At 43.2% G+C, this 17354-nt stretch overlaps 1 protein-coding gene across 1 annotated transcript in view; it reads left to right on the forward strand.

The window, feature by feature from the left end:
* LOC149815231 (uncharacterized) overlaps window positions 1-17354 on the forward strand; it is a 17986-nt gene continuing 632 nt past the window's right edge. Inside the window, exons 1-5 of the mRNA XM_089990501.1 lie at window positions 1-63; window positions 950-1025; window positions 5746-6515; window positions 9600-9663; window positions 17170-17225. Coding sequence (XP_089846627.1) covers window positions 1-63; window positions 950-1025; window positions 5746-6515; window positions 9600-9663; window positions 17170-17204 — 1008 coding nt within the window. The 3' untranslated portion in view covers window positions 17205-17225. The remainder of the gene's footprint in view (window positions 64-949; window positions 1026-5745; window positions 6516-9599; window positions 9664-17169; window positions 17226-17354) is intronic.

The raw sequence follows: 17354 nt of genomic DNA on the forward strand, positions 1-17354 counted from the left end.
ATGGAAGGTACGGCAGCTTGCTTCCGTACGGAAGTTGCAGCAGCGCTGCTGCAACTGATCTTGGTGTGTTGTGGAACAGCTATATACCAGTTTTAACTTAATCTCTGTGGAGGTTGTATGACCAACTATTCTTGGGAATGAATGTCTCTTATATAATAGGAAAGCGAGAGGGGAAAAGGAAAAAAGAGAGGGAAAGGGTGACAACCCGGGAGGTGAACCCGGGTCTAATGCTTGGAAGGCAATTAACCTAACCGTTGGACTACAAACGCAAGTTGTTGGCATTTTATCTCATTTTTTAGTTCTAAATGCAACTAGTAGGATCCTTGTCCCATACGGGCAAGAGAGCGGACTATTTTTTTTTCACCATCCACGGATCTATGCAGTCCAAACAGAGCCGGCTTAAGCCTTACTCCTTATCAGGTACACATGGATCCAGTGGGTCTTGGAGTCTTCAATCCATTGGTTGCCCTTCAGAAGGCTACCCTGATATGCTGCATGCGTTTGGTCATTTTAGGAACACATCTAGCCAGGGTAGCAAGGATTTTGTAGATGGATTTTATAATATTCTTATAGATATGCTATGAGCCTCTTATACAATCTAATGAGCAAATATCTGAGAACGGCCTACTGCTAGGTAGTTCACCAGACCAGAATGGGCTTGGATTTAAATTAATGGAGCCTTTCCAGACTGGCCTAACCTAGGCCTCCTAACATAGGGTCTCATTAGATTATAGCCTGACTTTTGGCCCCAAGCCCAATTAAAGCCTGACTTAAGCAATGACATAGTAATACTTCTCTGTCATGACCTGATTCAAGCAATGACAGTAATACTTCTCTGGCATGACCTGACTCTCATTTTCTGCATGTTTGCTGGTGGTGTCATAGGTGAAGCTTGGGACACAGACCAGTGTCTTTAAGTCATTTATGATGCGTCCTGCTCTGTTTGTAGGCTAACGATGGAATATGGATACCCAATATTGGGTATCCACAACATAGCCAGCTTACAAACTCTCAAGCCCTATTAGGTAAGCATGAGGACCCATTTTTGGAAGCCCTAATTACCAATTCAAAATTTATTTATTAATTATTTAAGAAGCTTCCAAAAATAATCAAATTGATTAGGAAGATTTTTATACTTAATTAACTTCAATTTAAAGCTCCTAACTGAATTTAAAGTTGTAAAAATATAGAGCATGAATTTGGATATGGATCTGAATCTGAATCAGGATCTGAATCTAAATTCAACTCCACAACTCCCATTAAATTTTAGATTAGACCAAATCCAGATTAATATGGGTCTTGGATAGAGTCCAGATCTATATTAATTTGGGTGAAATCCATCGGATTCGATCCGATTCAAATTCGGATCCAGTTTAACAAATTGCTTCCTTTTTTGTAAAAATGTAATTTTCAGGCCAACCAAAACTCGAATTCAGCAAAGTAATATACTGTTGCGCTCAGCATTTCAAGACAAATCCAACGACATATTACACTAATATCAAATTTTGAACTTTACCTGAAAATAACCTGAATTTTGCTTGAATTTAAAGGTCAAATTTAAAACTCTTTCTTACGCTTCTATTGGCTCATCTCGACCTTGTAAATGAGACTTTAGCCAGGCTCAGACTCAAAAACATTGGTCTAAATAATAGGGTCTAACCGATTTTTTTCTCAGACTTAGCCAAATTTTTGAAAAATCATAATTTGGCTAAGTGTGAAAAAACACGATATTGCAGATCAAGGGCTGATATTAACCCAACCCTTGACCTAACCCCAAGACCCTATAAATGCATAGGAGGAGCTCATGACTCCCTATTTTGCCTTTCTTTGAAATTGGTTCCTCTTCCCCCCTTGCTCTCCCTTGTTTCTTCTTTGTTCTCCTCTCTTTTCCTCCCATCCCCTTGTGTTTTCCCTCTTGAATCAACCAAGAGGCGCACTCATGTACGTGTTTGGAGCATGAGGAGTACTTTGATGCAGTCACCGTACATAACGGACTATCGGTTTGCTTGCGGAGTGCATTTTTTGTAACTAAATGAAGTGTTTTTGCAAAAGAGGTAGGGGGTTCGAAACTCGTATATATGAGTTATTCTGGTTTTTAAAAAGAACAAACCCTACACCAAACCTTCCCCATACGTGGGATTGGCATTGAGTTTGTCAAAAAATTTAATACAGAGGGTTTTCAGAATAAAACCCCTCTCAAAATTTGTTTTTATCAAAATTGAGTTTTTGAATTCGATTCAAACTATTGCTAAAAGAAAGAATTCTTGCAAAATCTAAATTTGATTTAAATAAGGAGGGTTGATTCTGATTTCTTCTAGAAGAAATCGATTCCACCCCTAAAGTGGTCGAATTGCTGAAATTAAAATGAACAAAAATAATATATGCATGATATCAATTTTGTCAGAAACAAAAATCATAATTTCTTAGGATTCATGTAATGGTTAATGGCTTCGTGCAAGATGTTTAGTTAGAAATCAAGGTCTAATATTCATGTACATGTATTGTGGTGCTTAGCATATTTTTTGTTATTTTTGTCATGAAAAAATATGCATTATTATGTGTGTTATTGCAAAAACATCGAAACTATTTATGAGAAAATAAGGTTCAGAAAAACGGATCAGTTTTCTAGCTTAATAGCTGTGAAAACAATATTTTTCTATGGTAAATTGTTTAGAAATCACGTGATGTTGGTTTTGAAACTTTATTTGATATGTTAATGTGAATTTTTTTCAAAAATATGAATTCGGGTGGCCCATTTTGGCTCACCCGAGTGCATATTTCTCGTTAATACGTATTTATGGCCTCACACTTGACTGGTAAATTATTTATATTTCTCTCATCCCTCTGTTCTCGACCTGAGCACGAAACCGTGATAGTCTGAACAAAAAAGTGCAGGCATACACTAAACTGGTCGTATCTCTCTCATCTAGAGGAATTTGTACGAATGGTTTGTGACATCAAAAGGCTGATAAAATTATCTATCATTTATAAAAAATTCAGCTTTGTCCGCTGAATGTATAATTTTCTGTGACCTCTACAATAGTCAGACAAAATTGAGTTTTTACAAGTTTTAAACCGATCCGAGACCTGATTCACATGTACTTGCGAATTCTATGTGTTTTCTTGCGTGCTTTTGCGAATGAACATCACATTATATATGAATTGTTAAAGATCAGTTTTCTGTAGAGAATTAAATGCCAAGTGTGAGGCACACATTGAATAAAGTGTTGATGCACTAGCTTGCCTTCGTGGTCTCTCGCTAATGAATGAGATGAAAGAGTTTGCCTTACGAATGAAATGCAAATGTTAATGGTTCATGCATGTTGTTTTATATGAATAACATATACATGATGATGATGTGAATGGTTGGATGCATTTGGTCATTTAAAATCATTGTTTTTTTCTTCATATATGCTCAAGTGTGAAATGAAAGAAAGGCATGTGCAATAAAACTTGAATCATATGTTTAAAATTGTACATCCATGGGCCCTGAAGAGGTCGAATCCCTTAAGTGGTTTTGTAATTGAGTGTTGCATGGAAAGTAATTAATTTAAAAAGTTTAAACATGTGACACTAAATATTGATGCATATAAAGAGAGAAAAAATAATACTTTCGGCTTCGTAAAAAATATTTTTAGCATAGAAGATTGCTTCTCTCCAACCACGAAGATAGGAAAAGCCTCTGCAATAGATTGCAATATAGAGAATAGAAACTCATGAGTGAAAAATTAATGTATCGGGATGATGGTGTTGGGAACGCTCTCTCGATACGCTTATCCCTTACCCACAAGACTAGTGAAAGGTGTCCAGCCAAGTTAAAGACACCCTTGTTTGAAAATACTGCATGCGCTATGGCCTTGATCCATGTTTAAGCCTATGTTAGTATCCACAAGGCTAAGAACTAAAATCTAAAGTAATTACGCATTAGATAGGCATGACATGTATCATATAAGAAAGAAAACCTAATTAAAATTAATAAATAACTCTTGAATACAATCGATTCTTGCAATGGTAAGTGCATGCATTTTTAATTGCTCATGCATAATTAATTGTTTATAGTTATTTTAATGCGTGGTTGAGAGCATTTTGCAAATGTATGTTTGAATGCACTGTTAGAAGTTTATAAATATAATTTTGATGTGTTTAATCTTGTTTGAATGTTTAAAAAATCGAATTAATTTTTGTCTACTCATTTTAATTTATTTGTTTTGAATAACTCTACCCTACTGAGACTTAATTGTCTGACCCTATTGAAATTTAATATTTCCAAGTAGCGAATGAATGCACAAGCGATGACGAGAGGTTGCGACGGGGACCGAGCCAAGCCTTTCGCCCTCTTGCAAGCGTTTTAACTCTGATTTTAATTAAACTTGAAATGGACTGATATTATTTAAATTATGGATATGTAATAGATATTTATTTAATTATGAATAAATTCAATATATGTGTGGAAAAAGATATATAAGTTTTATGTAACACACCAACTTTTTAACCCGTTCGAATTTTTTGCTACAATTTTATAAAACTGTTTATTTTTTTTACATGAGTTTTGTTATACAAAATTTAGGGTATTACAGTATGGTTTGATATGTAAAAAATATAAAATAAAGTTGATTTTTACTATATAGTTTCATGCTTTAATTAGTACCAAATATTTACCCATATATATTTTTACGTAAATTTTAAAGATATATGTTTTATTATTATCTATAATAAAATATAAATTTTTATATATTTATGTATTTTATAATAAATAAAAAACTGTGACTCAACCGAGTCACTAAAGTTAGCGGTGACCGATCGGAACCATGACATATTTGGTAGGGAGGGGAGGGATGAGTAGCCCATCCGAGGTTATGTTAGATGGGGCGAGCATCCAATCAACCCATTGGTACTCCACTGTGACAATGCCGTCAAGCTTTTGACTCTCCGGTCCCCACTCGCTCCTCACGACGCCAAAGGATATTTTCGTCATCAACACTCATTTTTATCCGGGTTTCTGTCTACGGAAACCCTTATTTTAAACTCTCTCTCTCCCCTCTGTGCGTCTGAGGCGTCTCTCTCTCCCTCTCTCGATTGATTTCACAACATCAATTGATTTCACACCATCAATCTAGAAGATGGGAAACGAAAGACTGGAGATTCTCAATTGAGGCCGAAAGAGGTAATTGTCATTTTTTTTCTGGTTTAAAATTTGAGGTATCTTGGTCGATCTGGGGTTTACTTCCCCCATCTTTCCCTACTCCTAATTTGTTTGCTGTCATTTAAGTTCTTCAGCTTTACAACGTTTGCAGAATTAGGTTTTTTCTTAGGGTTTTTTTCATTCAGTAATTACCCCCTGTTATTCTAGGTTTTGTTTGCATCACCCACTTGAAATTTTCACTAAATTTCGAGGATTTTTGAGAGTTTTCTCATCGCTGATGGATGTGTTAACGAATTCACGAACAACTGATCGGGTTGACCCGGGTCTAGAAACCCAGAAAGGTATTCCAGTTGGGCTCCCACATGGGGCGCCCCCTATTTTTGGCCAGGCTTGAGGGGCATGAAACTCTTTTAAAGAGAAGGTTATTATGGTGCTAAGAATGAGAAAAAAGTGGGATTGTAAAGCCCGTCAGAAAAAAAAAAATCGTATCAGTCAGACCCGGACCCGGACCCGAACCCGAGCCCGAGCCGAACCCAGACCCAAGCTCAAGCACGACCCGCGACCCGGCTTCTCGAGAATCCTGTGTCCTTAAAAGGACACAGGTGTCTCGGGCGAGGGGCAAGAACCCTCGCCCCTTCTCTCTCCTCTCCCGTTCTCCTCTCGTCCCTCCCTGCGGACACCGACGCCGGCGACTTGCCGTCGGCCACCGCCTTCGTCCCGTGTGCTGCAGGAAACCGGCGACCGAAGACGTCGGGGGCCTCCGAGTTCTGGCAGCCTCAGCGGCCATCAACAGTATCGCCGGCCCCTCCTTCGCCACCACCACTGCTCTCTTTCCTCTTTGCGGTGTATCTCGGTCATCGCCGACTGTGCTCAACGATCGCCGGCAACCACCCTCAGTCCGGTGGCCTCAGCTGACAACCCGACGATTCACTGTCGCCGTCGACAACCTCGTTTCCCCGGCGGCCACCTGCGACATCGTCGACGATCGAAGCCGTCGACGACCTCCGAGCGTCAGCAACCTTCGAGTGTCGGTGACCCCTGTCCCCGTTGCCCTCTTCTCTGCTGCGATCGACGGCTTTCGAGTTCCGGCAACCCATCGTTTCCTCCCTTCCTCTGCAACCGCCGACGATCGTGCCGCCGACCTCCATCTCCCGTTCGACCGTCGGCCACAACATCAACAACAGTCCCCCCTTTCCCGAGCGCCTCCCCCTTTTTTTCTCGTGTTGGGCTGGCACCACCCAACATCGGAGCTCCCCCTGCTCCTCAGAGGGCGCGCGCCGGCACCCGAGAGCTCCTTTGTCGTTTGCTCCCCTCTCTGCGTGCTCGCCCTGACCCTCGCCGCCTGAGTCCCTCGTCGCCGCGGTCTCCAGAGGTAAACCCTCCTCTCTTCTTCTTCTTCTTCTCCTTTGTGAGGGGTGGTCGACAGGGGGCTGAGCCCCCTGTCGTCACCTCTTGTCGGCAGGGGGTTACCCCCCTGCCTTTTTGCAGTCGGTCGGTCTACTAGGGGGCTGAGCTCCCTGTCGTCGCCTCTCGCCGGCAGGGGGCTCCACCCCCTGTCGCTTTTGTTGTTTTTCGGCAGGGGGTTCTGCCCCCTGCCTACTGTGGTCCTCTGTTAGGGGGCTCCACCCCCTGTCGCTTTTATAGGTCATGGTATATATATAGGATGCCAAAACTGTGTGCGAAGAAGATACTCCTGTCTGATGTTCTTCCAAGTTCATTGTTACCACACATGAGAGAGAGGGAGAGAGAGAGAGAGAGAGAGAGAGAGAGAGAGAGAGAGAGAGAGAGAGAGAGAGAGTAACGCTCCCCCCATCGTGGGGGGGTTACGGAAGGAGAAGGGGGCGACGCCCCTTCCTCTCCCATGAATTAGATCGTGGGAGAGGAAGCGGGCTACCCCCATTTAATTCAGAAGGTGGGAGGGGGTAACCGAGCAACCCCCCATGGCTATAAAAGCCATGGGGGGGCCTCCTCTCATCTCCCCATTCGATCACCAGAGGAGCAGAGAGGGAGCATGTAGGGAGAATCAGGAGGAGGGCTGCAGCCTTCGCCGGTCGCCGTCAGGTGAGTCTCCCTCTCTCGTGTGTTGTCTGAATGCAGGGGGGTCACCGACAACCTCACAAGTTACCGGTGAGTTGCAACACAATAGGGACAGGAGCCTGCCTTGGGATAGAAGAGAACGACAGAGGGGTTTCCCCTCTGTTGTTGCTCTCGTTCGTTGTCTATATACGGGGGTCGCCGGCAACCTCACGGTTGCCGGTGAGATGCAACAAAACAGGGACAGGGAGAACCCTGTCCCAGCCTTGCAATAGAAGAAGGAGAACAACCGAGGGGTTTCCCCTCTGTCGCTGCCTCGTGTTGGTGACAGAAATGGGGAGGAGAGGATCGGCTGTCGCATGGAGGCAGTATGTCCGATCCCCGCCCTCATCACCACATGCACCGACCATTTGCAGAAGATGCAACAGTTCGGCAACAATGGTGTTGCCAGAACTTTTGCAGAATTTATGCAGGGCAGAATCGGTATGCATTTTCTGCAGACTAAGTCAGCCATTTTGCCCGGTTTGAGCATGACCGGATCGAGCCAGATCGACGCAAACCGCGCTAGGGTCTGAGTACTCTGACAGACTGACTCGGTCTTAACGAACCAAGTCGGGTCTATATACCGTGACAGACTGTTTTAGTCTATTCGGATCAAGTCGGGTCCTGACTAGTAAGCAGACGAAATCGGGTTTGTGATGGGGGATAGATTCGGTCCAAACCAAAGGTAGACCCAATATGGGTCAGACCGACTAAGTCTAGACCGAGACAAATCGGATGCGTGTGCGATTGATTTATCGAGTGCGGTGGAAAAATCGAAGTAGCGAAGACTCGATTTTTCCATTACAAATTGGATTTGGGTTTGGATTTTAGTTTGGACCCAAAACTCAAGTTGGATTCAATTAGACGACCTGATTTAGATCCAGACAAACCCTTTTCAAACAGGTTTGGATCAAGAATACTGAATCCATGATACAAATCATAGTTGAGTTGAGGACCTGAGTGGTCAAATGTTATTATGAGTGTGGATCTTAAAGTAACATGGAGTAAAGATGACATAGAGGTTATTGAAAGAGCAAAAAGACCATTTTGCCTTGATATGCCTGAAAAATTTACAAGGCATAGCTAAGTGCCCGAAGTCAGTAATTCTTGAATCCATGGATTCTACTGCTTGGGTAGAATATATTAGTAGGGGATTTGTGAACAAAATAGAGTCAGAGTCTGACAATTAAGTTTAAGGGTGTTTTGGTAATTTTGATGATATGAGGTATTCGTTGTTTTCAGATCAAGGGTTGCAATTGGAATTTAAAGCGTTTCAGGTAAGTGAACATTTGCAAATTCCTCCTTAGTTGATTAAAACACATGCTAATTAGTGTAGGCATCTTTATATATGATTTCATGTGCTTCAAGTATGCTAGTTTTGTTTATTGTAAAGAGACATTGTTTTGCATGACTAGGAATCTATAAAGTTCAAGTATGATGCTTAAACCTGATCATGCATAATTTCTGAGTTATGAAATAAAAGTGGCATGACATGATTGCATGTATGAGATTGATGTGTTACGTGAAAATTGAGGCTAGAGTTCCAAAGTCTCAAGGTAGGTATTACCTTGGGGATATGTCACGCTTATGCCTTGGGAGGGGCATTGTAAGTGTCGTGAATTAATCCGTGGTGGGTTGCCATCCTTAACAGTTCAGACATGTAAACATGTGTTAAAAGTAATTAGTGGATATACATTGAGGATTGTATAACACACTAAATTCAAGATGTGAAGGTTGAGTAAAAGTTGTTATAGGATGACCACCCGGTGTGTGATGAGAACTCTACTAGGAGGCATGGTCTAGGGTAATGTTGATGTGTATACCTCGTGAGCAACCTGGGAATATCTCAGACGTTTGCTAGGTGACCCTTAGGGGTTAAAACATTGCCCACTAGACACATGTAGGACGTAGCATGAACCACAAAACCTTGGGGGCAGGTATAGCTCCTTGAGACACCTTGGGGGCAGGTATAGCCACCCTGGCTCTTCGGCTAGCTACCGTTTGAGTCTTCTTGCTCCCGACTTGCAACCGGAGAGCTGCTGCAGCACCTGTGTCCGTAGTCTGGGCCGGTTTGGACTACGTTGTTTGTGAGTGATTCATAAGTCTGGCCAACATTGTAGACTCTGAGTTGTCTACATGGGTTGCTATGCCCGAGGAGGCTATGTCCGGAATAGCCGATTAGAGTAGAAGAGTTGTTTGAAAATGATAATAGAGATGCGGTAAATGGGGTAAAATTCATAATTAACATGTGTGCATAAGTAGCAAACTAAACTAAGACTAGGAGCTTAGAGCTCACTACAGTTGCAACGGTCGTGTCTATTTGTAAATGAAATCTTACTGGGTTGTAAACTCACCCCCCTTCTTTTGGTTGCAACTGTAGGTCAGGGACTGCTGCCACCACTCTCAGGACTTAGTACGATTCTGCCACATCAGCCACATCAGAAGTATGGTTTTCCTTTACTTTTTATTCTGCTTTTGTCTTTGGATTTTTATGCTATTGTAAATGGATGTATGGACCTTCAAGTATTGAATAAAAGAAAAAAAAAATTTCTGGCACGATTTTGAGCTGTTTTTGAGATTATTGAGAAATTTCCCTCTGGGAACTAACGTCCACGAACCCGGGCTCGAGAGGCCCCGGATCGGGTCGTTACAAGTGGTATCAAAGCCAGGTTTCAATAAGAAAAATTGGATTGTAGAGGAAGATTTTGTTAGAATTTGAATTAAGTTGAAGGTCCTAAAAGAACGATAATTACAACCATCCAAAGGAATATGTGGCAAAAGAGTCATAGGAAGGTCCTGAACTTATGAGTGTCTCTTGTTAGCAGGAATGAATATTAACAACGATAGTGGCAACGAGAGCGACCGTAGAGGCGGTAGGAACTCTGGGAGGCAGAGGCATCCTGAAGTGATCCAAACGGATCAGATGGTTGCCGTTCTTTCGCTCTTCGTGACAACCATGATGGACGTCACCAGGGCAATGAGGAGTATGACACCTCCCGTTCTTTCTCCAGCCCCAGTTTCAGTCATAATCAATAACTGGGGGTACAATGATCGAGAGGAAGAGGTAGCACCACCCCAACCATCCGTTGGAGAATCGCCAGGGTCACGAGGACGTCCTCCATATAGGCACGTCCGAAGAGGTTCACTGGCAAATCGAGGTGGTAGGGGAGCTGCAACATGTTGCTCGGGCTGCGACAGGTCTCGTTTCGGCCAATATAGGGCAGGACCGAGCAATACTACCAGTAGCGGGAGAAGTCAGGAGCAATTCGGTGCATCCGGTCATGAGGGTGTACAAGAGTCGATGGCGCAACAAGGTAGAGGCACTAATATCATGGAGAATGAACAAATAAGAGAATCAGTGCAACCTCTTCGATGAATGACCTTACTGAGGAGAGGCAGGGGTCATATGAATAGGCACACATACTTCCGTGCTCTTAGCAACATAGCAGTGCCAGCACCAGTGTGGGTTCCATCAGACTCCGAGGAAGAAGAAGAACCTACTTACACCCCTCGTACCCCGACACCTTAGTGTTTGTTTTGTTTAAATCGTGTAATAAAGGCCTATGGTTGCCTAGTGATAGTAGTAAGTAACGGGTTGTATTACGGAAGAACCCGTGAAAAGTTGTAAAAACGTTGTTTTTATTAATATATAGTAAGTTCTTACGTCAAATGTGCAAACCTGTGTGGAAGCAAGCATGAATTTTAGTAATCACTTTATTCATATTGCAGTATAAGGACTCGTCAGGGAACATCGTACCAGTCAAGAGGTTCTCAAGTAAGCAAGAGACAGGCATGCCCTTCTCAAGCAAGGCATGTGAGTGAGGGCTCTGTAAGGAGAAGTGTGGCAAACCCCATTGGTCCTGTGTCTCCACAAGCATCAGATAGTCTACCTCCAAGAAGCATGGGAGCAGAAGGTGGAGGTGCCTCACCAGTTTCACCTTGACACGAACGTGCTACAGTTGGTAGTGGTGTGCCTCCCGGTTATACCACAGAAAGAATTTTGTATGAGCCATTACAAAATTCATTACATCAAAGTCAAAACCAAGTAGCATCAGGAAACAATTCTTGGGCTGAGAACTTCAAGAATATGAGAGTGCCCACATTCGACGGAACTTCTGGAGGAGTAGCAGCAGAGAAATGGATGATGCAAGCGGAGAAAGCACTGGATGCGATACAGTGCCCAGAGGACCAGAAAGCATGGGTCGCGGCATCAAACTTAATTGGGGATGCTGAGTACTGGTGGCGATCCATCAGAGATGTCCTGGGAAGTGGAGAGTTTGTTTCCTGGATTACCTTTAGGAACAAGTTCTACAAACAATTCTTTCCAGAGAGGATGGAGAAAGAAGAAGAATTTAGAAAGCTCAAACAGGGAAGTATGAGTGTAGCAGCCTACACCGCAAAGTTCAATTCATTATCCAGATTTGCGAAGGCTTTAGTATCTTCTGAGAAGAAAAAATGCAAGCTATATGAGCGCGGATTAAAACCTGAAGTTCTGAGGATGGTGGGACCTCTGCAAATTCGGAGGTTCGACAGGTTGGTGGAGATGGCATCTCGGTACGAGTTTTGGGATGCTCGAACAACAAAACCGGAGATACCAGAGAAACCAAAGCAAGTACAACAAGGACAAACTAGTTCGTCGTCCCGAAGGTTTTTCAAGAAGAGGCAAGGCAACGACAGATCTTCGAAGCCACATGAGGGAAGTAGTGCATAAAACAACAATAAGCAGCAGGGGAAGAAGCCTGAACAACCTGAAGCAAAGAAACCTCGATACCGAAGAGCGCCTTCCAAGGGCAACAACTGTAGGACTTGCGACTTCAAGCATGAAGGTCGTTGTGATGATAAGAATATTAAATGCTACAATTGCGGTCAAATGGGACACATTGCAAGGAAATGTCCCCAGCCCATACAGGGAGAAGGAACAAAACCCAGGGAGAAACCGGTTGCTCCAGGACGAGTTTATGCAGCAACTCTGCAAGAAGCTTTGACTAGCCCTGACGTGGTGGAAGGTACACTCCAAATTTCTGGTGTTAGTGCACATGTTCTAATTGATTCAGGTGCTACACATAGTTTCGTCACCCCTATTTTTGCTGCACTATTACCTGTTTCACCGGTACCTCTAAAAATAAAATATCAAGTAGAGACACCAGTAGGAAAGTCGGTGTATATAGATGAAGTCATCCAAGGATATATGGTACAAGTCGAAGGACGTCTACTGTCGGTAGACCTTCTAATACTGGACTTTAAGGGAGTGGACGTTATCTTAGGCATAGATTGGTTATCTAACCATCATGCAACGATTAATTGTCGAGGAAAAAGTGTCAGTTTTCAACACCCTGAAATTTCATCTATCACCTTTCAAGGCGTTAGAAAACTTGCAAAACCGACAATCATATCATGTCTTCAAGCCAACCGGTATCTACAAAAGGGCTGGATTGGATACTTGGCTTATATGAAGACTGAGGATGACGATAAACTTTCAGTCACAGAAGTAGAGATTGTACGGGAATTCATGGATGTTTTTCCGGAAGAACTTCCAGGACTTCCACCGGATAGGGAAGTAGAATTCCAGATAGATCTAGCTCCAGGTACAACGCCCATTTCTATTCCTCCATATAGGATGGGACCTGCTGAACTCAAAGAACTCAAGGATCAACTGCAGGAGTTGTTGGATATCGGATTTATCCGACCATCGGTATCACCTTGAGGCGCACCGCTCTTGTTCCTGAAAAAGAAAGATGGGTCATTGCGTATGTGTATCGACTACAGGAAATTAAATGCGGTGACAATAAAGAACAAATATCCTCTGCCAAGGATAGATGATCTATTTGATCAACTTCAAGGTGTAGCCTGTTTTTCTAAGTTGGATCTACGTTCTGGATATCATCAGTTAAAGATTCGGGAAGGAGATGTTGCCAAGACAACGTTTCATTCAAGATATGGTCATTATGAATTCCTAGTCATGCCTTTTGGGCTGACGAATGCACCAGCTGCATTCATGGATTTAATGAACCGATTATTCAAACCATTCTTGGATAAGTTCGTGGTGGTGTTCGTGGATGACATACTCATATATTCGGCCAGTAAGGAACAACACGCAGAACATTTGAGAATCGTTTTGCAAATACTTAGAGATCAGAAGCTATATGCTAAATTCTCTAAGTGTGCATTCTGGCTTGATCAAGTGTCATTTTTGGGACATATTATCAGTAAAGAGGGAGTGATGGTAGACCCAACAAAAGTTGAAGCGGTAACCAACTGGCCTACACCCAAGAATGCCACAGAAATTCGAAGTTTTCTTGGGTTAGCTGGTTACTACCGACGCTTTGTAGAAGGATTTTCTATATTGGCAGCTCCCATGACTAAGCTGACAAAGAAAGAAATGAAGTTCGAGTGGACTGAGAAGTGCGAGAAAAGTTTTCAAGAAATAAAGAAGCGATTGACCACTGCACCAGTGTTAGTTTTGCCTTCTGGCACTGGAGGTTTTTCCGTTTATAGCGATGCATCACATAAAGGATTGGGTTGCGTTCTGATGCAACATGGCAGGGTTATCGCATATGCCTCAAGACAACTAAAGGTGCATGAGATAAATTATCCAACTCATGACCTAGAATTGGCTGCAGTAGTATTCGCACTCAAAATATGGCGACATTACTTATATGGAGAACAATTTGAGGTATTCACTGATCATCAAAGTTTAAAATATTTGTTCTCCCAAAAAGAACGCTCCCCCCATCGTGGGGGGGTTACGGAAGGAGAAGGGGGCGACGCCCCTTCCTCTCCCACGAATCAGATCGTGGGAGAGGAAGCGGGCTACCCCCATTTAATTCAGAAGGTGGGAGGGGGTAACCGAGCAACCCCCCATGGCTATAAAAGCCATGGGGGGGCCTCCTCTCATCTCCCCATTCGATCACCAGAGGAGCAGAGAGGGAGCGTGTAGGGAGAATCAGGAGGAGGGCTGCAGCCTTCGCCGGTCGCCGTCAGGTGAGTCTCCCTCTCTCGTGTGTTGTCTGAATGCAGGGGGGTCACCGGCAACCTCACAAGTTACCGGTGAGTTGCAGCACAATAGGGACATGAGCCTGCCTTGGGATAGAAGAGAACGACAGAGGGGTTTCCCCTCTGTTGTTGCTCTCGTTCGTTGTCTATATACGGGGGTCACCGGCAACCTCACGGTTGCCGGTGAGATGCAACAAAACAGGGACAGGGAGAACCCTGTCCCAGCCTTGCAATAGAAGAAGGAGAACAACAGAGGGGTTTCCCCTCTGTCGCTGCCTCTCGTTGGTGACAGAAATGAGGAGGAGAGGATCGGCTGTCGCATGGAGGCAGTATGTCCGATCGCCGCCCTCATCACCACATGCACCGACCATTTGCAGAAGATGCAACAGTTCGGCAACAATGGTGTTGCCAGAACTTTTGCAGAATTTATGCACGGCAGAATCGGTATGCATTTTCTGCAGACTAAGTCAGCCATTTTGCCCGGTTTGAGCATGACCGGATCGAGCCAGATCGACGCAAACCGAGCTAGGGTCTGAGTACTCTGACAGACTGACTCGGTCTTAACGAACCAAGTCGGGTCTATATACCGTGACAGACTGTTTCAGTCTATTCGGATCAAGTCGGGTCCTGACTAGTAAGCAAACGAAATCGGGTTTGTGATGGGGGATAGATTCGGTCCAAACCAAAGGTAGACCCAATATGGGTCAGACCGACTAAGTCTAGACCGAGACAAATCGGATGCGTGTGCGATTGATTTATCGAGTGCGGTGGAAAAATCGAAGTAGCGAAGACTCGATTTTTCCATTACAAATTGGATTTGGGTTTGGATTTTAGTTTGGACCCAAAATTCAAGTTGGATTCAATTAGACTACCTGATTTAGATCCAGACAAACCCTTTTCAAACAGGTTTGGATCAAGAATACTGAATCCATGATACAAATCATAGTTGAGTTGAGGACCTGAGTGGTCAAATGTTATTATGAGTGTGGATCTTAAAGTAACATGGAGTAAAGATGACATAGAGGTTATTGAAAGAGCAAAAAGACCATTTTGCCTTGATATGCCTGAAAAATTTACAAGGCATAGCTAAGTGCCCGAAGTCAGTAATTCTTGAATCCATGGATTCTACTGCTTGGGTAGAATATATTAGTAGGGGATTTGTGAACAAAATAGAGTCGGAGTCTGACAATTAAGTTTAAGGGTGTTTTGGTAATTTTGATGATATGAGGTATTCGTTGTTTTCAGATCAAGGGTTGCAATTGGAATTTAAAGCGTTTCAGGTAAGTGAACATTTGCAAATTCCTCCTTAGTTGATTAAAACACATGCTAATTAGTGTAGGCATCTTTATATATGATTTTATGTGCTTCAAGTATGCTAGTTTTGTTTATTGTAAAGAGACATTGTTTTGCATGACTAGGAATCTATAAAGTTCAAGTATGATGCTTAAACCTGATCATGCATAATTTCTGAGTTATGAAATAAAAGTGGCATGACATGATTGCATGTATGAGATTAATGTGTTACGTGAAAATTGAGGGTAGAGTTCCAAAGTCTCAAGGTAGGTATTACCTTGGGGATATGTCACGCTTATGCCTTGGGAGGGGCATTGTAAGTATCGTGAATTAATCCGTGGCGGGTTGCCATCCTTAACAGTTCAGACATGTAAACATGTGTTAAAAGTAATTAGTGGATATACATTGAGGATTGTATAACGCACTAAATTCAAGATGTGAAGGTTGAGTAAAAGTTGTTATAGGATGATCACCCGGTGTGTGATGAGAACTCTACTAGGAGGCATGGTCTAGGGTAATGTTGAGGTGTATACCTCGTGAGCAACCTAGGAATATCTCAGACGTTACTAGGTGACCCTTAGGGGTTAAAACATTGCCCACTAGACACATGTAGGACGTAGCATGAACCACAAAACCTTGGGGGCAGGTATAGCTCCTTGAGACACCTTGGGGGCAGGTATAGCCACCCTGACTCTTCGGCTAGCTATCGTTTGAGTCTTCTTGCTCCCGACTTGCAACCGGAGAGCTGCTGCAGCACCTGTGTCCGTAGTCTAGGCCGGTTTGGACTACGTTGTTTGTGAGTGGTTCATAAGTCTGGCCAACATTGTAGACTCTGAGTTGTCTACATGGGTTGCTATGCCCGAGAAGGCTATGTCCGGAATAGCCGATTAGAGTAGAAGAGTTGTTTGAAAATGATAATAGAGATGCGGTAAAGGGGGTAAAATTCATAACTAACATGTGTGCATAAGTAGCAAACCTATGTCACACGGACTCGGCTAAGGACGTGCCGCACCCGAGTCGACACGCCCCGACACGTGTGCGGCTTCGGACTCGGCCCGGACTCTGTCAACGCCGAGCCGGACTCGGTCAACGCCGAGCCGGACTCGGTCAACGCCGAGCCGGACTCGGTCAACGAGTCCAGGCCGAGTCCGTCCACATTTTGGACTCGGTCAACTTTGACCGAGTCCAAAAATGTCCCTAAAAAACTAATTTTTTATATTTTTTATTTAAAAAAATATATATTAAAAAAGGCACAGTGCAGACTGTGACTGTGCTGCGTAACTGTGACTGTGCATAGTCACAGACTGTGCACAGTGCACAGTCTGTGACTGTGCACAGTGCTGTGCCTGTGACTGTGCACAGACACACAGACTGTGCTGTCAGCTGTGGCATTTTAAAAATAAAATATATATATATATATATATAAATATATATATATATATATATATATATATATTTTTGCCGAGTCCCCGTGTCCAAAAATTTTAAAATTGTGTCGCACCCGTGTCGCACCCGCACCCGCACCCGCACCCATGTGACATAGTAGCAAACTAAACTAAGACTAGGAGCTTAGAGCTCACTACAGTTGCAACGGTCGTGTCTATTTGTAAATGAAATCTTACTGGGTTGTATACTCACCCCCCTTCTTTTTGTTGCAACTGTAGGTTCAGGGACTGCTGCCACCACTCTCAGGACTTAGTACGATTCTGCCACATCAGAAGTATGGTTTTCCTTTACTTTTTATTCTGCTTTTGTCTTTGGATGGTTATGCTATTGTAAATGGATGTATGGACATTCTAGTATTGAATAAAAGAAAAAAAAAATTTCTGGCACGATTTTGAGCTGTTTT

Source organism: Nuphar pumila, chromosome 15 (genome assembly GCF_984573655.1).
Source record: "Nuphar pumila chromosome 15, dmNupPumi1.hap1.1, whole genome shotgun sequence".
Taxonomy (NCBI): domain Eukaryota; kingdom Viridiplantae; phylum Streptophyta; class Magnoliopsida; order Nymphaeales; family Nymphaeaceae; genus Nuphar; species Nuphar pumila.